This window comes from Lethenteron reissneri, chromosome 12 (genome assembly GCF_015708825.2).
Source record: "Lethenteron reissneri isolate LAM-NWPU_2019-01 chromosome 12, ASM1570882v1, whole genome shotgun sequence".
NCBI lineage: Eukaryota > Metazoa > Chordata > Hyperoartia > Petromyzontiformes > Petromyzontidae > Lethenteron > Lethenteron reissneri.
Genome location: NC_083790.1, coordinates 8,717,263 through 8,741,241, shown reverse-complemented (window position 1 = coordinate 8,741,241; position 23,979 = coordinate 8,717,263). Strand labels below are relative to the sequence as shown.

General features: G+C 42.8%; 2 protein-coding genes across 2 annotated transcripts; both read right to left on the bottom strand.

Annotated features, from left to right (window-relative positions):
* Positions 1–1,832: 1,832 nt before the first annotated feature.
* LOC133341650 (uncharacterized) lies at positions 1,833–3,984 on the bottom strand. Its single transcript, XM_061550245.1, has 2 exons — positions 3,667–3,984; positions 1,833–3,477 (listed from the first exon to the last, which is right to left on the bottom strand). The coding sequence occupies exon 2, from the start codon at positions 2,729–2,731 to the stop codon at positions 2,000–2,002; it is 732 nt and encodes a 243-aa protein (XP_061406229.1). The 5' UTR covers positions 2,732–3,477; positions 3,667–3,984; the 3' UTR covers positions 1,833–1,999.
* A 13,742-nt stretch (positions 3,985–17,726) lies between these two features.
* Positions 17,727–23,919, bottom strand: TMEM254 (transmembrane protein 254). The gene is made up of 4 exons (XM_061550655.1): positions 23,704–23,919; positions 21,311–21,414; positions 20,794–20,853; positions 17,727–19,801 (listed from the first exon to the last, which is right to left on the bottom strand). The coding sequence occupies exons 1-4, from the start codon at positions 23,797–23,799 to the stop codon at positions 19,585–19,587; spliced, it is 477 nt and encodes a 158-aa protein (XP_061406639.1). The 5' UTR covers positions 23,800–23,919; the 3' UTR covers positions 17,727–19,584.
* Positions 23,920–23,979: the final 60 nt, after the last annotated feature.

Below are 23,979 nucleotides of genomic sequence, written 5' to 3'. Positions count from 1 at the left end.
CAAGTGACCTGACTTCAATACCCATCCATGGCTAGCGAGCATCGGTGGTGAGTGATATTTGAATCGATTGTGGGGCTCCCTTCACAACCCTTACTGACCAGCATGGTGAAGAGCGGTCAACCAACCCCCATGCCCAATGCAATGTGGGGATGGCTTTATCTGGTGATTGCTATTAATTAATAGTAACTACACTTGGTATTCATATTCTTGGTTCTTTCGGTAAAGTCACTTCGTAGGGAAGTAATAAAATAATAAAAATAAAACATAATAAAACAATTGTTTTATTAATAAAACAAATAAAACATAATAAAACAATTGTTTTATTAATAAAACAATTGTTTTATTATGTTTTATTTTTATTATTTTATTACTTCCCTACTACGTGACTTTACCGAAAGAACCAAGAAGATGAATCCCTGCAGTCACGAAAGCTTTAAATCGAAATACACTTGGTATGTTTCTCACTCTGATGAACCACCAGGGAAATAATAACCGCGTCATCACCTGTGCGGCGTGAACTCGCCGTGCAATGAACCCACTGCACATGGAAAGGGAGGTGGGGGGGGTGTGACCCTGAACGTCGGCGTCAAAGTTCAAGTCCTCAGACTCGTCGGTCGGCTGAGGGACCCCTCGTGAAGCCTTTTCCACCGAGAGCTCTGGCGGCACGTTGGGTGGACATCGGAGCCTCGGTCCGTCATATCTATGAGTATGTAAGTGTGTTGGTGGCTGGGTATGTGAGTGGGTTGGTTGGTTGATGGGCTTGTAAGTGGGTTGGTGACTGGGTATGTGAGTGGGTTGGTTGGTTGATGGGCTTGTAAGTGTGTTGGTGGCTGGGTATGTGAGTGGGTTGGTTGGTTGATGGGCTTGTAAGTGGGTTGGTGGCTGGGTATGTGAGTGGGTTGGTTGGTTGATGGGCTTGTAAGTGGGTTGGTGGCTGGGTATGTGAGTGGGTTGGTTGGTTGATGGGCTTGTAAGTGTGTTGGTGGCTGGGTATGTGAGTGGGTTGTTTGGTTGATGGGCTTGTAAGTGGGTTGGTGGCTGGGTATGTGAGTGGGTTGGTTTGTTGATGGGCTTGTAAGTGTGTTGGTGGCTGGGTATGTGAGTGGGTTGGTTGGTTGATGGGCTTGTAAGTGGGTTGGTGGCTGGGTGTGTAATTGAATTTATTGATGGGTATGTCAGTGTGTTGGTGGCTGGGTGTATGTGAGTGGGTTTGTTGATGAGTATGCAAGTGGGCTGGTGGCTATGTATGTGAGTGGGTTGGTTGATGGTTATGTGAGTTGGTGGCTGGGTATGTAAGTGAGCTGGTTGGTGGGTATGGGTGTGGATTGGTTGGTGGCTATGTGAGCAAATATATATATGTAAATCACTTCATGAGCATGTAACAAAGAATCGAATGCAACTCATTTTTCCACACCCCCATTTTGTTAATGAAATGAACAAACTTCCGTTTGGTTTCTCCACGCACAAAGTTAATATATTTTATTCGTCCAATAGCCTGTGGGATTTCCAAACTAATATTATCCAGCAGGATTATAATAACAAAACAAACTCTGGACCAGTTTAAACCTCAGGGGTCTCATCAGCAGGTAGACTTATGAAACAAATAATGTTGGGTCGCTGAACTTTATTGGCGAGAACACTCCAACTAAACCAAGGGGTCCTAGTGAACACAAAAAAAGCAAAAATGTATTAAAGGGGAACATTGGACCTCGTGGATTCAATAGTGGATTCAATAATTCACAATGTAACACAATTTTTGTTCCTGGGTAATAAGTGTTATTTTGTAATTGCTTATGCCTAAAAAGTATAGAAAATGGCTATTATTCCCCACAAATTTTGATTTTGTGACCAGGACAGTGATATTTTGAAATGTATCTATTTTCAATGAGAAAACGGGCAAATTTGTGTCTTTTCGTTGACATAAAGTCAGAAAAAACAACATATGAATCCAAATTAACATGTTTTATACTAAAGTAACACAAAAATTACTATAAAAGATTTAGAAGTGAGTAGTTTTTCGAGATTTACGATTATACTGTAAATCACTTTCACGAATCAGCCCCCAAATGTAGTCTCCCATCATGTTCTCGTTATACTGTCCTTGGTAGCGGCGTTCAAAGTCTAGTATATCCTGGTGGAAGCGCTCGCCTTGCTTCTCCGAGTACGCTCCCATGTTCTCCTTGAATTTATCAAGATGAGCATCAAGGATATGGACTTTCAGGGACATCCTACAGCCCATTGTGCCGTAGTTCTTCACCAGAGTCTCAACCAGCTCCACATAGTTTTCGACCTTGTGATTGCCCAGGAAGCCACGAACCACTGCGACAAAGCTGTCCCAAGCCACTTTCTCCTTACTAGTGAGCTTCTTGGGGAATTCATTGCACCCAAGGATCGTCTTTATCTGTGGTCCGACGAACACACCGGCTTTGACCTTTGCCTCAGACTGCTTAGGGAAGAAGTCTTGAAGGTACTTGATGGCTGCCGACTTCTTATCTACAGCTCTGACAAATTGTCTCATGAGGCCCAATTTGATGTGCAGTGGTGGCATCAGCACCTTCAGGGGGTCCACCAGTGGCTCCAACTTGAGGTTGTTCCTCCCCACAGAGAACTGGGTCCGCTGTGGCCTGTTCCGCCTGTGGTAGTGCGCCTTGGTGTCCCTGCTATCCCAAAGGCAAAGATAGCAGGGGAACTTGGTTAAACCGCCTTGGAGACCCATCAGGAATGCCACCATTTTAAAGTCTCCGATGACCTCCCAGCCATACTCATCATGCTTCAAAGCGTCCAGCAAGGTCTTGATGCTGTTGTAATCCTCTTTGAGGTGCACCGAGTGAGCCAGGGGAAGAGACGGGTACTTGTTACCATTATGGAGCAGCACGGCTTTGAGGATCCTGGATGAGTTGTAAATGAAGAGGCGCCATTAATTCTGGTTACAGGCGATCCCGATTGCCTCGAACAGACTGGTCACATTGTGGCAGAAGCAAAGCCCATCTTGACGGGTGAAGAAGCTGCAAAAAGGTTGGTGACGCTTCCTCTCATCTGCGACTTGCACACTTTCATCCAACAAGTTCCACTGCTTGAGCTTACACGTCAAAAGTTCGGCATTGGACTTTGTGAGACCAAGATCTCTGATCAAGTCGTTGAGGTATTTTTGGTTGGGGTAGTATGGGTTTCTCTCCTCAGCTCCACCTCTTAAATTGTCATCTGGATCTACATCTTCCTCGCTCTCTGACTTGCTGCTCTCTTCTAAAGACATCTGATCTCTCTCCGGAGGTAAGGGTACGGGGAGCTCATAGCAGTGTGGCACCAGGGCGATGGATGAATGAAGCTCTGGATACGTGATAGCAGGTGTATTCTTGCCAGTCCGACGTTTGGAAGGGTCCACCATGCAGAAGTAGCAGTTGCTTGAGTGGTCAGTGGGTTCCCGCCAAATTCTTGGGAAAGCGAACTTCATGGCTTTCTTTTCCCCTTTGTACAATCCTACAAAAATAAATGTATTTCACCCATGACTAATGTGTAAGAGATTCTCGCAACATTTTTCATATATGATACATGTTCTCAATAACATTGAAAATTGTAAAACATTTTTTTATAAAAAAACTTTTACAATTAAAAAAATTGTAACAAATTTTATAACGTAAAATTCCGAGCAACAATTGTCCATCTTACCTTCCAGAGTTTTTTGCATTGCTCGCAGATGAAATGACGTGTCCAGGGTTTGTCTTGACCTCCGACAGGAATGCCGAAATATGCCTTGTAGGCCTCACACATCTTAGCAGATGCTTCCACAGAGTACTCTTTCGCTCTTGTCTTGATAAATTGGCCGCAGACATAGCAAAATGTGTCTGCCGGATGCGTGCAGCCTCTTGATGCCATCTCAGAAAAATGCAGATATGTATCCACTTAGGCAGCTGGAACTAAACTGAACTGGTGGGCTTAAGGCCCCTGCATTTATACTACTATTTATATTACTGAAAAGTTCTAGAATGTTCTAAAAGTTACTCCAAGTTTACTCAGCACTGAATCTTTCTGGAATGTTCTGGAAAATAGGTAAATTTCTAAATATCAATGTCCTGGTCACAAAAGCAAAGTTTGTGGGGAATAATAGCCATTTTCTGTACTTTTGAGGCACAAGCAATTAGGAAATAACACTTACTACCCAGGAACAAAAATGAATACAAAATTGTTACACATTTTAATGTACAGCTCTCTGTCAATCCACTGTTGGAAGGCTTTCTCACGTTGTATTAGTCACGTGTTTATTCTACCATACACGCACCATGCTGGTAACTGTGAGCTGGTGAAGGTGGGGGTGACCAGGGCCGGATCAGATATCACTCCCCATAGATGTTAGCTCTGGCCAGGGCTCAAACTCAGGCTGCCGGGTTGATGGCACAGGGCAATAATCACAGTTACCACTGCGCCCAGATAATGTTTGTTTTGTATTCAGTTCACAATTGCATTGCAAATAGGACCTAAAGCGCACACAACCCGATTGCCAGAATATTGCATCTGGGAGAGGCTTGCAATGGCTTGTCTGATCTTGGTGTACAGTGTATTAATTACAGGTGTGTTACAGGGAACGGCTACCAAGGAGCTAATAGCTACTTCTGGTGCTCGCCTTTTCAAATATATTGGTGTATATGCCACCGGCGTTAATCACAAGGCAAAGTGTAAGTCAATATCTGGAGCTCGCAAACGACAGCACAGTGGCACCTCCTAGCAGTGAGCAGCACGGGCAGGGAAACTGTCCAAGCGTCCTCCATTGCCCTCTGTGGTGGGTGGGAGGTTGGAAGTCTATTTACCTCCCTGGCCCTCGGTCCAGTCAGCCTCGACATTGCTCCCACCCCGTGAAAATGAGAATGACTTTTTTTTTTACGATGGGGGGTGGGGTCAATCTCTTTGTATGTCTGTCTCCGTGGGTCTCTCTCTGTCTCTCTGCCTCTGCATTTGCCTTTTTGTTTCTCTCCATGTCTCGTTGTATCACTCCTTGCCTCTCTTTTTGTGTATTTTTTTGTCTCACTGTGTGCCCTTCATTTATTTACTTCCCAATGGCTCCGATTCTTGATATTTCTCCACGTTCCTTGCCGTGTCTGTCTGTCTCGTTTTGTGCCTATCTCTGTGTCTTTTATGTTTATATCTTTATATATTTCTGTATTTCTTTCCCCCTACATGTCGTTGTCTCTGCTCCTCCATGTCTCTGGCTTTCTTCTGGTGTCCCCGGGTGTCTCTCCATGTGTTTTTCTTTGTTCTTATATCTCCATCTTTCTAGTTGTCTCTTAATGTCTCTTTCTCGATCTTTCTGGGTCTGCCTCTTCTAAGCAAAATTATCCTAATCGTACGTGGTGTAAATATATTTTACAGGTATAATTTATTTCCACCTTATTGGTTTAAAAATGCACATTGGAAACAAAACCGGGCGGTGTTAGCGGCATGCCTGCAATCCAAGACTGTGAAGGCGAGGGTTGACGAATCAGACAAATGACAAACGTAGCAAGACTCCCTCTCCGTAGGCATCGAGGAACAACATTCTGGCTTGCCAGCAGAATTAAGTAACAGCAAAGTGAGGGCTGATATCCTCTTCTCTGCGGCATAGAGTGTTGCCCCCTCGCATGCGTGGGGTTTCTCCGGGGCCAACGGTTTCCCTCCCACGTGCATGATAAACACTCACTCATTGGCTGAAAATAACTTGACATATAGAGGACTGTGGAGAAATTGTGTCGGTTCACCGCCTGGCAGCCTTCCAGCTTGTCTGTGGTTCCTCAGCGATCGTGGAGATGCAATCTGCATGACTGATGCTGTACAAAATTAATCATATATATATTCCAGTGAATCACTGCGTCAAACAATGGGTTTCCTTCATTAAATATGAGAAATGACTTATTTAAATATAAAATTTCCCGAGTTGGATTCCAGACTATGGCTCGCATAAGAGAAAAATCAAACTGCATTTGAATTGGGCTTGAGCTCCCCCTTCAGCAAGCCGCACTGACCAGTACGATGAAGTATGGTCAAAACATCCCCATGATTAACATGGTGTGTGGGAGCCTGCTTCCAGCAGTGGGTTGATATCGGGATGTAGAACTTACTTTTTATTACTGGTAGGAATCTCCTGGTTACACCAGCCCACATGGGATCATTGTGTCCGTCGTGCAGGGAGGGGCTGGGTGGGGAGGGGAGGATGGGGAGAGGCTGGGTGGGGAGGGGTTGGGTGGGGAGGGTGGGGAGGGGCTGGGTGGGGAAGGTGGGGAGGGTGGGGCTGGGTAGGGGGTGGGAGGGGTGGGGCTGGGTGGGGAGGGGCTGGTCACCCCGTGGTGCCCTTATAAAACTCAACGTTTAACCTACTCACACCGGCTTGTGCCCGCCCTCACAGTCGGACATATTTTCGGAATACACCACGCCGCCGTTGACCCTGGTCATTGACCGAGCAACCCAACGTTCCTACCAGCTCCCTTCGCAGGAACGTGTTATATGGCACTATACTTTTAAGCGTGGCTTTAATAGAATCATTATGTTTAGAGCTGTGATTGTAAATTTTCATCCGTAACTTAATTCTCAATCACTTTTTCCTGAATATTTTTTTTTATAATAAATATATATTAAAAATAAATCGTTTGCGTTTTTTATCCTGGTAGTCAGTCGGAGCTACATTGTGGACAACATAGGGAAGTAAAAAAACACTGTTGTGCCGTACTCTGGTGCTATGTCTATGCCACCTGCCTTGATCAACCTGCACTGACCTGCGTGGTGAAATATGGCTAAATTACCCCCAGAAATCGTACATCGAGCTTTTCATCCAGTAGTGGATTAACAAAGGGCGTCATATGTACGTGTAAATATGATGCGTTTTTATTGAATTACGTATGCATTTCTGCCCATATTATCACATTTTCAAACAACTTTTTAAAATCAAATAAACAACACTTATTTCAATTAAATATTTTATTGTGAAGCACAGCAAATGTCTTGGAATTTACTCTCCATCCGGTTAAATAAAGGATGCCGTACCAGCTCAAACCTCCCATAAATCATTACGTCTTCTGCGTGGTCACTGCCTACTCTGAATCCCTCCCCTCTCCCCACCGCCCCCTCTTAAAATAGACGCTGCTCTGTTGGATCGCGTAAATATACGTTTGTGTCGCCTGGTGATACGAGTTGTAACTCCTGGCGAAACGTCGCACCCGAATTGTCAATGTTGTGTGGGTTTACTTTCCAACACACCGGTGTGCTGTACTAGTAACGAATTGTTTACGTGACAAACCTTACTAATTGGCTGTGTCGGGTGGTGGTAAGTTTAACGACACATTTATATTTACGCGATCTAACCCAAAAACCTCTATTATGGAGATGCTGCTCTCTGTGAAGCAGCGTCGGGGCCCTCATGTGGCCTCTTCCCACCTAGCAAACATGTTTAGTGACCCTTAGCTACAGTTTTTATTTTAAATTTTCATTCATTTCCCATTCTTTGTCTTCTCTCTCACCTTTCCCATTCCTTATTCATTTTCCATACATTATGTCCTTAACCGCCACAACTGACACAGCGCGGAGAGGATTTTATCCAGCTGGGAATTGCCAACATGTTGGACATGTCTATGTAGTCTCTTCTCACGTCCATAACATGTTCACAAACATTGAACGGAACAGAATAATGGATGATTTAGCTGGTTTTCGAAAACGTTTTCTTCCAGTTGACCAAAAATTGTAGTATAAATTACATTTAGCCAGGCAGTGGTGGCTATGAACTCATGTAACCCAGCATTGTGGCAGATCAAACAAAAGTTGTGAAACTCCCTTCCCATGGTTATTGACGTTCCATAATCTGGCTTGCCAGAAGGCGGTGCAGCAAAATGTGGACAAAATCTCCTTATATTATTTCTGCATGGGAGAGAGTATTTTCTTGTTGGAGTCAAGGTTTTTTTTTCAGGTTGGCTCCTTCACGTAAATAGTAGTTGTTTGGCTGAAAACATCTTAATATATAGAGAACCACCGAGTTTGGGCAATTGTTGAAGTGCCGAGTCACCGTGTGGCTGCATTTTCTGCTTGTCTGTAGTTCTCCTGCCTCCGAGGCGTTCTCTCTCTTGGAGAGTGAACCAATACAGGAACTACTCTACTTACGAGTTAGGTTCCAGAGGTCTGTTCGTAAGTCGATTTGTTCGTAAGTCCAACTTTACTCCTGTCGATCCCAAACATTTTGTGCAGTGTGTACACTAAACACGGCGAATGGCTTTAAAAGTCGAAAATCTCCTTTTGATGTCTATGCCACTGGTTTATCACGTTCTTCAGATGTAAATACCACCACTGCCATCTATTGCGCAACAGTAGAACTTACAACTCTCGTTCCGAACAGGCAATTGGACATACGGACAAGTTTGTTCGTATCTCTGAAAGTTCGTAAGTAGAGGTGTCCCTGTACTGTGCAACGCATTACAAGTTGATATATTATTATCCAAACAACAAACCCTTAAAATACCATCACGCTTGGCTTTTGTAAATGAAGAACATGCTTTTGATTCAGTGAAAACCGATGCAGTTATCCAAGTATTATAACTCCGATTAGGCTACAGTATTGAGCCAGGATCTCTGAAATGTCAATTAAAGTTTCCACCCTGTCCACACTCTGGATTATCACCAACGCTGAACACCTTCCATGTCATGAGCTGTATTGCCAGATGACTCTGATTCAGCCTTACCTAGCTCAGCTGTAAAGCCATAAGAAGGGTCTAAGACAGCGGTCGGGAACCTATGGCTCGCGAGCCATATATGGCTCTTCTGGTGACGGCATATGGCTCCCAGACAATTTTGAGTTGAAAAAAAAAACAAAAATCAGTTTGGAACTGATTTTAAAATACTTGTGATATTGCTTAATAATACTGTGTCATTTTAAAGTAAACAGAAATTAGTTTTGAAGATAAATTTCACGGGGCCTCAACGCCTGCATGAAGCTCAACCTCACCACGTACGAACCAGACTACAAGGCCATCAGCAAAACCATGCAGCACCAGAAGTCGCATTAAAAGTAATACATATTTAATTTATTATACGTTAAACATACTATATGGCTCTCAATGCAATATATTTAGAAATATTTGGCTTTTATGGCTCTCCCGGTCAAAAAGGTTCCCGACCCCTGGTCTAAGACAAATCAAAAACACATTGAGATACTAGGAGAGCTGATAGAAGCCCTGTGCTGTCTTGGTTTATTAAAGCTGTCCCCCATGCCAAGTATGACTTGTAACTGCAACAATGAATATCGACTCCTAAGCTCACGATATAGGCATCACATGACAGGAAACAGAATCGACAGTTTGTTTGAATTTTGTTGTTCAATGGGTTGAGATGACCAATGGCGGTCACTTCGTGTCCGCTACCATAACAGGAAAATGAAAATAACGAAAATAAAAATTTCCTTCAACAGAATCACCACCCTAGATCATGAAAATGCAAGCGTTTGAGGAGGTGCGTCATCAACACAATGTCTGATCATCGATGCATCGTCACACCGCCATTGATATCTTATGGGAGCTTTTTGCCAGTATCCAAAAATGACAATAAAACACGTCAAATACTAAATAGACACATTTTGCAAGTCATCAAGTCTGCAAAACATGCAAACAAACATGCTCTGATAATATATGGATTGTCCTGGTGTAGGCCAATCAGTTTCAAGAACAATGAATATAATTATCAGAGCGTGTTTGTTTGCAAGTTTTTCTTCAAGTATGTGTGGTTAATGCAGACTTGATGCCTTTTAAAATGTGTCTATTTGGTGTTTGAACATCTTAACACCTCCTGTTTTATTGCCAAAAATGGGTAAAACCTATTCTTATTAATCATCACCTCCATTGATTTTTCCACTCAGTCTCCATCATCCTTTACACGGTGGCTAGTGATCAACACATTGTGTTTCTTGATTAAAATAAGCTATCTTCCTGGTTCTTTCGGTAAAGTCACGTAGAAGGAAAATAAGAACCAAGAAGATGAATCCCTGCAGTCACGAAAGTTTTAAATCGAAAATTAAAATAATCTATCTCAAGCTTCCTTTCGACGTTGTACATTCGTTCCTCGACACAAGTGCCGGTGCATATCGAGTAACGCTTCAACGTGTTAACCTTCAGGTCAGAGTTGACATTTTAAAATGCTGTGTTGTTGATGGTTACCTCAACTTGAGTAATCGCTACGCAAGAGAGGGCACGAGGAGAATTATTGACGCTCTTAGCATTCAAGAGACCTCTCTTGTGTTTAAGTGGAAGCTCGACTTCCCAACCCTGCCCGATGCATTGTTTCTCAGCTTCCACATCTCTCTTTCTGCTGCAGTTCTTCAGGGTTTAAAAAAAATTACATCATTCGGACATTAATGTTCACGCACAAAGGGGTGGGGGGGGGCAACAACTGCAGTGATATTAAAATATGATCAAACAATGTGTATCTACATCACAAATGCAGAATAACCATCAACCTAGCAAGCTTTGCAATCTTCAAGTATCAGATACCATGTTGTCAATCATAATAATTGGCACCTTCAGTTGTAAATGACAATGAATACCGTCACTACCTAAGGTCAAAATGAATGAATGCTTCGGTGGACCCGAGGTAATTGTGTTTTTTGTGCTCTCTGCATGGGGCCACTCGGTCGCTTCAAGGTCGTCAAGCCTTGTGATATTTTTGAGCAGAGGATGAGGTCATTCAATGCACAGTTCCATTGGTGCTCACAGGTACGCGTTGAAATGGTTATTGAGATGGCTTCTTTGACGAGCAGGCTCAGTGGTTGTGTGCATCGTGTTGAAACGATTTTTACAACCGCAAAGTTGCTGCTGAATACATAAATAAAACGTGACAGTTGTAGATTTGAGTCTGTGCGGTCTGCTCCGAGTAGTTGATGTTCGCTCTTCATGAGAATGGTGGCAACGTATTTTCGGCCTTTGTTTCCGCAGGACTCTCAACGCAGTCCTCAGCGTTTTATTTTTGCCTGTGTTGCTCAGGAGTTGTGGCCAAGAAGTTGATTTGATAGCAAACGAGGTGTTGATTTTTTTCACCGATGGAATGCTTGGAACTCAATATCATCCAGATGAGATCAGCTCCATGAACAGGTTTGTATCCCGCACGTCACAGCCTGACACACAGTCACACACAGGCACACAGCAGCTGGATGACTCATAGCTACACACACCTGTGTAGGGACGCATGCATACACACCCAAATACCAAATTACCAATATAGCACTGGGCAAAGACAGCTCCAATTGTATCATTGAACACTATTTCTATGCTGATAACACCCATATGTAAATCTCCATTGACTCCATGTACCCATGTTCACTGCCACTCTCATATCCTGCATAGTTCTATCTGGTCAGATTCCTTTTGGAGGAGCCAGATATTTGAAACTTCCAACTCGGAGAGCCTCAAAGAATAACAGGCAATTGCTAAGACTGGCCATGTGGAATTTCTCAAGGATTGTTGGGGAAGAGAGGCTGCCATTCCCCTTTTGAGAGCTGAACTAATACTGCTTGGATATCTGTGCAATAAAGCTGGACTGGTTCTAGCTCCAGTCACCATTAGGTCTGAACAATGTTCGAAATGGGGCAGGCCAACATCAAACACTCGGGGAGTGACTTTGTTACGAACAAAATAATGGAGGGAACCTGGGAGCATGGCAGTCGGGGGGTGTGGGAGGCAGCGAGTCCCAGGCCATTGTGGCCTCACTTTCTCATCAACAGGAGGCAGGACATGAGAGCATGGATGGTCACAGTGTTCATCTTCAGTGGTGGTGGGGGGGGGCACCAAAGATGACTATTTATGGAAGATCGCAGGTAAGGCGAATGAATTATATGCCTTCTATGACTGGTCCCAAGTGTTGGCTAAGGTGGCCACTCAGTTGCACCTTATTAGGTTATTTTAATGCTCAAGTCGGTCACGAGGCTAGCCTCTCGGTGGAGCAACACGTGGAGTGAAAGGCGAGGCAGATTTCACGCAGTGTTACGCAGCCGATAGAACAGATAATCTCGCATGACTAATTCGGAGTGGAACCTCTGCTGCCAAACCAGTTGGCCATTATCACATTGACTACCACCCTCTCCACAACCACCCCATAACTCACGGAGGGTTCAGGGGGTAGAGTTATTGATGACAGAGTACCCAGGGAGGCCGTTTATTTCGGCGGGACTGATGTTAAAGCCCCACCTCTTTGTGGCAAGTTCCACGTTCAGCAGAGTGGACAGCAATTACCATTTAACACGTAGGCTTTCGCGACCAATGTTATTCATAATCAACGATTTTTGGGTTTAAATCGCGTTTATTTATAAATGTGTCGTAACCCTCCACCACCCGACACGGCCAATCAGTAAAAATGTGTCACGTTGACAAAGACAAATAGTTCACTGCTTTAGCCCACCGGTGTGTTGAAGCAACAACATTTACAATTTGAGTACGACGTTTCGCTGGTAATTGCAATCAGCATCATCGGGCAATTCGCCAGAATGGTGAGGCTCTCCTGTGTCTCCCGTTCTTATATAGAGCAGCAGCAGGGTGACGTCATCATTAACTCATTAACTCATCAGGTGCAAAGATTCAAGGGGGGAGTTATTGTAATTATATACTAGGTTAGTAATCAGGCTATTGTTACGATGCGAGTTGTAGATTAGTAATCATTTGGAATGTGTTTTATTGTGATTATGCTACATTAGTAATCAGTTAGTGGTTGTTTCCCTTATAAGTAATTGTAATGTATCTTATTTAATAATACGCTTCCAGGCCGCACTAAGCCTATAGCTGTCTGAGCGATTAAAGTTATTTCTGTTTCTCTCAATTTCAATCGATTCTCTAATTAGTCTTTGCCAGTAGTAACTAGTTTTACACAACACTTCCACGTTGTCAAAATCAATTGAGTGTCCCTGTTGGCATGCATGTTCTGCTACTGCCGACAGTTGTGTTTGTGATAGTTTAATATTTCTCTGGTGTTCTTTTAGTCTTACACTAACGTTACGCCCTGTCTGTCCAATATAGCATCTGCCACATACACAATTAATCCGATATACACCTTCTGTTGATAATTTAGGTAATTCGTCTTTAGTGCACGTTACTAGTTGTTGAATTTTGTGTACTGTACCAAATCTTACTGTAATGTTTTGCTTTTGCAAAACACGGGCTAATTTATCAGTCACTCCTGAGATAAATGGTATTTTTATTGTTTTAATAATCTGATCGCTTTCAGCAGTGTTGCTTTGCGATCGTGATTTGGCTTTTAGTGCTCTGTTAATTTGAGCATTATTGTAGCCATTCTGTCTTAGTGCTTCTTTAACATGTTTAATCTCTCTCACTAGACTTTCACCATCTGACACTGTGAAAGTCTAGTGAGAGAGATTAAACATGTTAAAGAAGCACTAAGACAGAATGGCTACAATAATGCTCAAATTAACAGAGCACTAAAAGCCAAATCACGATCGCAAAGCAACACTGCTGAAAGCGATCAGATTATTAAAACAATAAAAATACCATTTATCTCAGGAGTGACTGATAAATTAGCCCGTGTTTTGCAAAAGCAAAACATTACAGTAAGATTTGGTACAGTACACAAAATTCAACAACTAGTAACGTGCACTAAAGACGAATTACCTAAATTATCAACAGAAGGTGTATATCGGATTAATTGTGTATGTGGCAGATGCTATATTGGACAGACAGGGCGTAACGTTAGTGTAAGACTAAAAGAACACCAGAGAAATATTAAACTATCACAAACACAACTGTCGGCAGTAGCAGAACATGCATGCCAACAGGGACACTCAATTGATTTTGACAACGTGGAAGTGTTGTGTAAAACTAGTTACTACTGGCAAAGACTAATTAGAGAATCGATTGAAATTGAGAGAAACAGAAATAACTTTAATCGCTCAGACAGCTATAGGCTTAGTGCGGCCTGGAAGCGTATTATTAAATAAGATACATTACAATTACTTATAAGGGAAACAACCACTAACTGATTACTAATGTAGCATAATCACAATAAAACACATTCCAAATGATTACTAATCTACAACTCGCATTGTAACAATAGCCTGATTACTAATCTAGTATATAATTACAATAACTCCCCCCTTGAATCTTTGCACCTGATGAGTTAATGAGTTAATGATGACGTCACCCTGCTGCTGCTCTATATAAGAACGGGAGACACAGGAGAGCCTCACCATTCTGGCGAATTGCCCGATGATGCTGATTGCAATTACCAGCGAAACGGCGTACTCAAATTGTAAATGTTGTTGCTTCAACACACCGGTGGGCTAAAGCAGTGAACTATTTGTCTTTGTCAACGTGACACATTTTACTGATTGGCCGTGTCGGGTGGTGGAGGGTTACGACACATTTATAAATAAACGCGATCTAAACCCAAAAATCGTTGATTATGAGCAATTACCATGTTTTACTGTCAGTATACATAACATTGTTGACCAGCAGGAAATGAGGCCATTACCACATCCAGGCATCAATCAACTTCCCAATGTATCCATAACAGATTGAGATTTCTGTGGTACAGCCATAAAATACTTTCATAAACGATGTCGCCAAAATGTGTTAAATCATGTACGAGCCAGAGGATATATATATATATATTTTAGACCCTATGGTGCACAAGATTTACAGCCACAGCTTTACCTGGGCATGTCCACCATCAGGAAGGTCCTTGATGATCACGAGCAGAGGGTCTAACATACGGGATGAAAAACCAAAAGTCCCGGCCCTTTGTGGTATCATAGGCCTTGACCAAATTAACAAAGCAGACGTGTGAGTCTAGTTGAAATTCTCTACATCTCCACTAGCGCACTTGGATAGAGAATTTGGCATCTGGCCTCCTACCACCAAGCCCTTCGACGCTTCATGTGTGTCCTCAAAGTTCACCTAGCTTAGCACAGACGCCGTGGCGATGGCCAGTTCGTGGAAAAGGGCAATTGTTGCGTACACACAGTTGGTGTGCGCGTGTATTGTTACGTATGCGCACGTGAATGTTAAAACGGGCAGTCGATTCCTGGCCGTGACAATCAGTGGCAAGTGAGAGCTGAACCGGTTCCCAGCTTCCCCCGTTAGGTCAACTCAAGCGCCCGATGCCTTGTGCAAACAAGCACTTGCCCAAAGTCCACGAAGGCTCGATCGAGGTGGAGCGGTCATTGTGGCAGTATTATCTTTGCATCTCCGCGCGTGAACACGTGCGCACGTGCACGCGCACGCGCACACCTGTCCGTCTTACCTGCTCTCACGCGTGACCCTGGGAGGAGGCTGGTGCTGCAAGGGCAGGGGTCGGCGGGAGAGCCGGGCCCCGCACCAGAGGACCCAGGTTCAGCACCCGTATCCGCAGGTCGCCCGTGCAATGGTTCGCCATGCGCAGGGTGACGGGCACCTTGGTGCGGATGCGAACCAGGCACTTCACCATGTCGAACGCAAGTGGGGGAGCGAGCCGGTTATTAGGACAGGCTTAGGTGGAGCGGGCAGGCAGGGGGAGAGAGGGATTGGGAGTTATGGATACGGGGAAAGACACTAATGAGGAGACAAAGGAGGGATAAGTTATTGGAACGTAAAAAAAGGAGAGGAAATAGCAGAGACACGGAAAATGCACACACAGCGTAGCGAGGAGGAAAAGAGTTAGAAATGTCAGCCGGTGAAATTGGTTAAATGGAGAAATAATGGACAGTGATGTGACGGTTCGAGAGCAATATAGGGCAAGTGATAGCAAGAGAGATAGAGAGAAGTCGAGGGCATCAGCAGGGGATGAGTCAAGTGCCCACGCCTCTCCTCGCAGGCTATATTTAAATCCACAGCCGATTGGTGTTTGAAGATTCTCCACCCCCATCTCATAAATCAAGCTTCAAGTGGAAAAACACGAGGTCGTTTCTTTACTTGCATGTCCAAAAAGCAATCTAGGGCAACATCTTCGGCAAGAATATAAATGATCAGGCAGTTCGGAAGACCCACACGGCAAGAGAGAATGTTGTAAATGTGGTTAATGTGACTGTAGCAGACTTTGTGGCCTGTCTAAATGCAGCCACAAGACTTTAAACATGATAAATTTAGCAGCTGGTGGAACGCACTCGGATAGGTTTACACACACACACACGTGGACCCAAGCCTGAGTTTTCACCTGTTCTGTCAAATCAGCAAGATGCTTGGCTTTCTCTTCCCTAACACTGAGAATGACTGACAGATCACCTGAAATAAGTTGCTGTATTAATCACGATGACGAAATATTCCCGTGCATCCAAACACTTAATGAAGTGAAGTGGGAAAAAAAAGGTGCACGAGCTCACATGTACACAATCACAATGACGAATACGACGACCCCCCTACAGTGTTGGTGTACGGTGCTTTTTAAATCCTTTATATTAAGTTCGCTTGCTTGCGTGCTTGCTTACGACCGTGCAAATCTTTCGGTCGTTTTTTAACCCACTTCCCGTGATCCAATCGAGCTGACATTTTCCACACAGACTCGTTGTGCGTGACAATTAATTTTCGTGAAACATTTTTTCCAAAATTTTACACTGTTTAGGGAAGCATATTTAAATATTTAATTACCAATTGCTTAATTCTGGCAATCATCTGACCCATAGGTGGCAGCCATCTCAAGCCAGAGGACGAGAGGACTCTAGCCGCCACGCATATAAAGGATTTATAGTGAAAAACTTTGTTTTTACGGGTTAATTTTTCTGCAATATTTTGCTGTCTTTTCTTGGATTTTCTGTTTGCACATAGTCACTTTAAGATGCTTTCTTGTTCATATTTTTGTTTTCTGTTTGTTACGGTTGCACCCGATTGAAGAGCCGAATGGATCACAGGGCTATACCTAATAAATGAACTTGACATCACATCATTTCCCTCTAAGACCGAAACAGGAGGATTTCTCCACAACTCTGGCTGTCGCCTGATGATGCTGGTTGTTGTAATTACTGGCGAAACGTCGTACTCGAATTGTAAATGTTGTGTGGGTGTGTTGGAGAGTAAACCTGCTGTACAAGTAACGAATGTGCATGTTTTGATTACGTGACAAACCTTACTAATTGGCTGCGTCGGGTTTCATGAAGCATTTATATTTACGCGACCTCTATATCTTGGACGTCGGTCATGAAAGCCTACGTGTTAAACGGATCCCCATTTAGCCTTGCACATCTACAGCCTTTTGTCAGTGCACTGGTGAATGAGGGTAGCCCCATGCCGTGCGGGTCGAATTTGATCTTACCTCACCATACTGGCGAGAGCAAGTGACTGTAGGGCAGCATAGATGCGAGAGCAAACAAGTAAAATACAACGGGTTGTACTGCACAACCCTCTGATGGTCACCGATTAACCTCTGCAGCCTATGTCAAGCGTGTTACGTTGTGTGGAACTTGTTTTGCACTGTCCGTAGCCAACTGTGGTCAATGGAGGTGCGGGGTAAAGCATGATGGTGGCACATCCAAGTTGAGGAATCTTCAGGGTCAAGCTTTTTCTCTCTCCGCCTGATGACTACCGCTTGTGTTGCGATCGAAACGTCGTGAGTTTATTTTGTTGTTTTCTACCTACGTGACTTTACCGAAAGAACCGAAGAATATTCAAGCTCAAGCATTCTAAACTTCCCAGATCTGACGAGATAAGCTATATTCTGGGTGATTTAACCTTGCACAATGTGGGGGGAACATTACTTTCAAGAACTGCAATCTGATATATGTAAGTCAATGAAAGACAACGTTAATTTGTCATGGTGCACCATTATAATTTCAAACATTTTATTTATAAGACAAAGCACACAAAAGCATTGATCCCAATAGATGAGGTTGGACACTACGAGCTCCACTGGAATGATTCACACCTTTAGCTTCAAGCCAATCACTGCATCAACAAACATCCACAGGTATCACAGAGACAGATTCATCGGTTGTAGCAAACAAGGTCCCTGTAGTTTTAATCCTCCCAATTACATACCAATTGTACCATTGGTGTCAAATAATTAGATGGGGTCATTTTTATTTCGAACTCTTGCACAACCAGTGTAATATTCCTTCACGTTAGAGCGTGGCCTCTAGGAGATGACATCACGTAACTACTTCTAAGGTACCTGGTATTGCAGTATTTGTTGCATGGAAACAAAAGTTATTTTTTTAAACCGCAGACCTGGAATAAACCAAATGTTCTTAAAATACTAACTTAATGACAGATATTTTGTGCAATAGTGCCATCAACTTGCTACACTTGTAAACCTGGTGTAATGTAATGTTGGGTTTATCTATGGCAGTATATAGTACGGTGTATGCTCGTGTGATGTAAGAGAATAAAGTTTAGATGGAAGCATATTATATAATTTTTTACGACGTAGAATTGTAATGTATTACTTGTTGTTAGTAACTCAGCTTATTGTAGAGTATAGTAAGTATACTGATGGTGCTATGCAGTTTATACTTTAGTTTTTTATGTAGTTTATACTTTAGTTTTCTACGTTGTTGTTTAGTAACTGCAGCTACATACTATTAACATTCTTTTCCTTTGTTAATGCTACTGCACCCCCCCTTGGTGCTGTTGATCCTGCATAATGCATGGGCATAATATGACTATGAAACCCCCCCCCCCCACCCACCTCCTACGCATTTCCCATGAATATGCTAAATTCCTCTTCATATGCACATTCTTTTTGTTAAGGCGCTCTTGCACCTCCAACGCAGCTTATATATTAGCTCCTAGCTTGGAAATGTCTCATTCTTCACCTGAGGACGGCTGCTTGCATTGTGGTCGAAACGTCGTGAGAATTATTTTATTTTATTATGTTTTATTTTTATTATTTTATTGCTTCCCTTCTACGTGACTTTACCGAAAGAACCAAGAAGATAATCAATGGATGGCTGCCTCGTTTGGAACCCAGAATCTAAGCATTGTTCAGTACTCTTGACATTATCTATCTAAGCCACCTGGCTACTATTACTGTAATAAAATCACCATCATTATCAACCTGACTAAAGAGACTACCACCGTTGTATAACACAAGTTCATTGACGTAGTGCCCTGCTGCCCGTTAACAGCTGTTCAAATTTATGGAACACATATATACACTTTCAAACTGGGATAAATTCCATCCAGATGCTGTGAGCTGCCTGTTTTCATTAAACTGACTAGTTTCATTTTTCGATTTAAAGCTTTCGTGACTGCAGGGATTCATCTTCTTGGTTCTTTCGGTAAAGTCACGTAGAAGGGAAATAATAAAATATATGCAAATTATTTTGTCAAGGCGCTCTTCCCCCTTCCAACCCAACTTATATAGGCTCCAAGCGTGGTGATGTTTCATTCAGACGCTGTCTCCCCGACAGACCTGGTCTTCACCTGAGGACGGCTGCTTGCATTGTGGCCGAAACGTCGTGAGAATTATATAATTATGTTTTATTTTTATTATTTTATTATTTCCCTTCTACGTGACTTTACCGAAAGAACCAAGAAGATGACTAGTTTCAGTACAGTGCAGTAATACCAAGTATACAGAGAAAATGTTTTGTTTCTGAATTCATATGAATCAGAAAACCCATGAATGCATACCTGATGGACTGCTTTTGTGGATGTCTGTTGGTGCTGGCAGTATAGGTAGCTAATCACAAGTACACTGGAGGTGCATTAGGCCTCGGCTGGATGAGTTTATAATGAAGCGATGCCGCCACCAGGACATCACCAGCCATCGACGCACACCATCACCCTCTCTTCGGCTTTGGGGAAGGTACGCGTTGAGGTGCTTCAGAGAAAATATTCCAAACAAGAGGGTCTGAAGGCTCCACTTCAGCCTGGTGGTGGCCGTGAGTCCCTTGTCGCTAGTGTGGGTGTGCGGAGGATGGCAGGGGTTCGGGGTCGTCGGAAAGACAAACAATGTGGCACGTTAGTGAATTTTATAGGAAATTACATAACACGATGTTTAACAAAACTTTGCACCATGGTCCAAATTTGTTACATTTTTAAAACATCCACAAATCATATAATGGGAAAACCACAGCAGCATCGCCCTCTACTGGCAGATTATACTAATTTGCAAGGTGGTGTTGTGTACAACTGGTAGCGCTGAGTGGCACCTCATATGCATAGTCTTCTCCGGGACTGGTTTGCTCCCACATGAAGCCAAGCATCAATTCATAGAATTGGTCAAACATTCCAATGAATTATAATATCTACATCAGTGGTTCTTAACCTTTACTGCATCCTTAATCCCTTTCATTTTCACGCACCTCCAGGAAGGGTGGGGGGGGGGGGTGTGCACCCCAGGTTAAGAACCACTGCTCTACATTAATAATGGTAAGTTCAAGTACAATAACATGCATATTGCCTGATAAAGCATATGGATCAGAAGCATGGACATTGATGAAGAAAATAGATCAAAAGCTCAGCAGTTTGCAAATAGGCATGAAGAGGTCCATACTGGGAATGAAACCGAGATACACTGAAGTTGAACAAATGGATTAGAGACCATACATACCCAAGTTAGACATCATATTGACTGTTAAGAGGCCTTCATTGAGCAGGATAGTGATTTCAGTTAATGATGATGAAAAAAAAACCCAACAACAGGTGGCACAATGGGTACAATGCCTGTCTCACATTCAGAAGGTTGCAAATTAAAGTCCCAGTCCAGGGGTTGACTCAGCCCGTCACCCCCCGGACTGCAATAAGAAGTGTACCACTTTGTGGGAATTCAGCAGCAATAGTCGTGCCATGGAAAGATAGGCCCACGCCAGGGAAGGGTGAAATTGTGACATGTGGACAACAGAAAGGGTTACAATAACAGTGGAGTGTGCAGTGGCTCTGGCTGTACCCAGCCAACTTGTAGGTGTACAGGGCCTCGACTCCGTGGATGATCCAGGTCAGATAATACCTGTGGACCAAAAGAAAACAGAAACAGGAGTCTCCTCGTGACAGCCAGAAGCTTCAGATGAATTTCAGCCAAAGATAATGGAGCTCTGTCATGCAAAATACTTGTTGTCTGGGTGTGAATTTCTATTCTTAGGTTTTTTCCGGTAAAGTCACGTAGGTAAAACATTAAAATTAATAAAAGTAAAATAAAATAAAAATCACGACGTTTCGGAGGCAACACAAGCTTCCGTCTTCAGGTGGAACCGTCACAGCCACGACAGCTGAAGACGGAAGCTTGTGTTGCCTCCGAAACGTCGTTATTTTTATTTTATTTTACTTTTATTAATTTTAATGTTTTACCTATGTGACTTTACCGGAAATAACCTAAGAATATGAATCCTTGCAGTCACGAAAGCTTCAAATCTAGAAAGTGTGAATTTCTGTGCATATTGTGTGTGCACCGTGCACTGTCAACCCACCCAAAGTAGAGTTTGTCGTAATGATTGACAGTCAGGTACTGCAGGAAAGAGCCGAAAAAGCCCAGGCTCTCGTATGGAATCGACTTCGGTGCCAGCACCACTGCCTGCAGTGGGGGAACCAGGGGAAGGGCGATGAGGTGTGGGTGGTGAGGGAAGGAGTCGGAGAAGTATAATGAGATGAGCGGCACAGAAGAGGGGACACAGAGTTGACTACATGTATAAAAGCGTAATTCTTGATAAGACGTCAAGTTTTAACTGACCCACAGATGACCTTTTGGTCTCCGAATATAACACTGGGTTTACAGTGCTTCCTCAGTGATAAGGAATGGCAAGATTGTTCTGAACTCTACACACTCACTCCCTCTCATCAGGTGGTAGTGTCGTCAGCAGTGCCCCATGAAAGAAATCCATCAAACAATGGACACAAATACAGATGCTGGATTTTTTTTGCTTCTCTGCACATACGCAAGGCTAGGATGATGTTAAAAAAAGATCTTGAAAAAAATGTGAAACACAAAAATACAGATATTCATCAAGCACAGCCATGTTGGTCATATCTTTCAAGGTTAGTTCATCGACCACACTACACCTTTGGACCTGTGCCCTATGATCAGGGCCACTGAGCGCTTGGGTTACGAAAATCTTGTCGCAAGAATAATGACCCAGCGAGAGAAAGATGCAAGTCGTCAATGAAGTAAAGGTCACCGGGACCTGAAATAAGATGCTCAAATTCACGTAGAATGGAAATAATAAAATGATGAAAATAAAACATAATAAAATAATTCTCACGACGTTTCGGCCACAACGCAAGCAGTCGTCCTCAGGTGAAGAACAGGAAAGACAGACCTGTTTCCGACAGACCTGTTCTTCACCCGAGGACGGCTGCTTGCGTTGTGGCCAAAACGTCGTGAGAATTATTTAATTGTTTTATTTTTATTATTTTATTATTTCCCTTCTACGTGACTTTACCGAAAGAACCAATAAGATGAATCCCTGCAGTCACGAAAGCTTTAAATCGAAATTTAAGATGTTCAAACTCAGACTTTTAACGGGCAAGTGATTAATAAAATATGTTGCGGCCAGAATAAACCACATTATTGTAATGTAATTACAAGATAATGTATTCTTGTGGCAGAACTCTGGAAGGAAGGCACTTTGGCATGTGCTTGAAACAAAGAGAATCAGGTGCAAACACGAGTGTTGTTTGTGGGTTTGGCTGTCACAAATGAAATTATTAAATTTTTAAATGAATTACATTTCCCATTAAACTGTCAAATGAGACATAGATGCGTTGATTGTAGACGAGAGATTATGAATCTCAATGTGGTCTCGCTTGTTTATTAACATTTAACATACACATCTGGTATAACTAGATTGAAAAGTCATTTATTTAGAACTGCTTTATTGCATGTTTAGGTTGTTGTTCTTCCCCTGCACCTGTGGTTTCACACCTGATGATGATTGCTTGTGTTGTAATCGAAACGTCGTGAGAATTAAATTGTTTTATATTTTTATTCTTTTATTGTTTCCTTTCTACGTTCAAGTTCATTTATTAGGTATAGCCCTGTGAGCCATTCGGGTCTTGAATCGGGTGCAACCGCAACAAACAAAAAACATCTTAAAGTGAATATGTGACTGAGTGCAAACATAAAATCCAAGAAAAGAAAGAACCAAGAATATGACACGTTTATACTTACGCGATCTAACCCCCAAAAAACTAAAAACCTCTGTTACAAAACATCAAAGGGTTGATCGACCCTGTCCATACTTCTAGATTTATACTCTTAGGTTTCTTTGGTAAAGTCACGTAGGTAAAAAATGAAAATAAAATCAATTAAAGTAATAATATTAATAAAATAATAAATCACATTATTTTATTTCTATTATTACTTTTATTATTTTTTTTTACCTACGTGACTTTACCGAAGAAACCTAAGAGTATACCTGTCCATACTCTTTGGTATGGATCTCTGCAATCACGAAAACTTTCAAATCCAGATGGACCTTTCGATTTAAAGCTTTCGTGACTGCAGGGATTCATCTTCTTGGTTCTTTCGGTAAAGTCACGTAGAATGGAAATAATAAAATAAAAAAACCATAATAGAATTATTTTATTATTGAGAATTATTTTATCATGTTTTATTTTTATTATTTTATTACTTCCATTCTACGTGACTTTACCGAAAGAACCGAGGATAATTCAAGCTCAAGCATTCTAAACTTCCCAGATCTGACGAGATACGCTACATTCTGGCTGAATTAACCTTGCACAATGCGGGGGAAACATTACTTTCAACAACTGCAATCTGATATATATAAGTAAGTAAATAAATGAATGAAGGACAACGTTCATTTGTCATGCTGGACCGCTCTGTCCAGCCCACGAGACTCACCGTGTACAGGCCGAGTCCCAGGCAGATCGCTGTCACGGCTGCCAGGCCCGTCCTACGGAAATACTGTGGGCCTGCTTGCGGCGCCATGCGGGGCATGGGAGAGAGCGTGAGCGAGCAACGCGGCAGCCGATGCCAACAACACAGAGAGAGTGAGAGGGGGCTCCCTATGGAACTTTGATTTTTAAAAATCGCGAAAGGTGAGTTTGAGGACCGCGTGCGGCTTCCGTAGCTGCCCACCCCACGACGTCCTGACCTACTCGGCTTCCGTAGTCCCCA

Excerpts from the sequence above, each read along its gene's own strand:
- LOC133341650 (XM_061550245.1), bottom strand. The coding sequence starts at position 2,731 with ATGGTGGCATTCCTGATGGGTCTCCAAGGCGGTTTAACCAAGTTCCCC.
- TMEM254 (XM_061550655.1), bottom strand. The coding sequence starts at position 23,799 with ATGCCCCGCATGGCGCCGCAAGCAGGCCCACAGTATTTCCGTAGGACG. Across the intron at positions 21,415-23,703 it reads TGGGACTCGGCCTGTACACG|GCAGTGGTGCTGGCACCGAA; the intron begins GTGAGTCTCGTG and ends CCCCCACTGCAG. Across the intron at positions 20,854-21,310 it reads TACGACAAACTCTACTTTGG|GTATTATCTGACCTGGATCA; the intron begins GTGGGTTGACAG and ends TTTGGTCCACAG.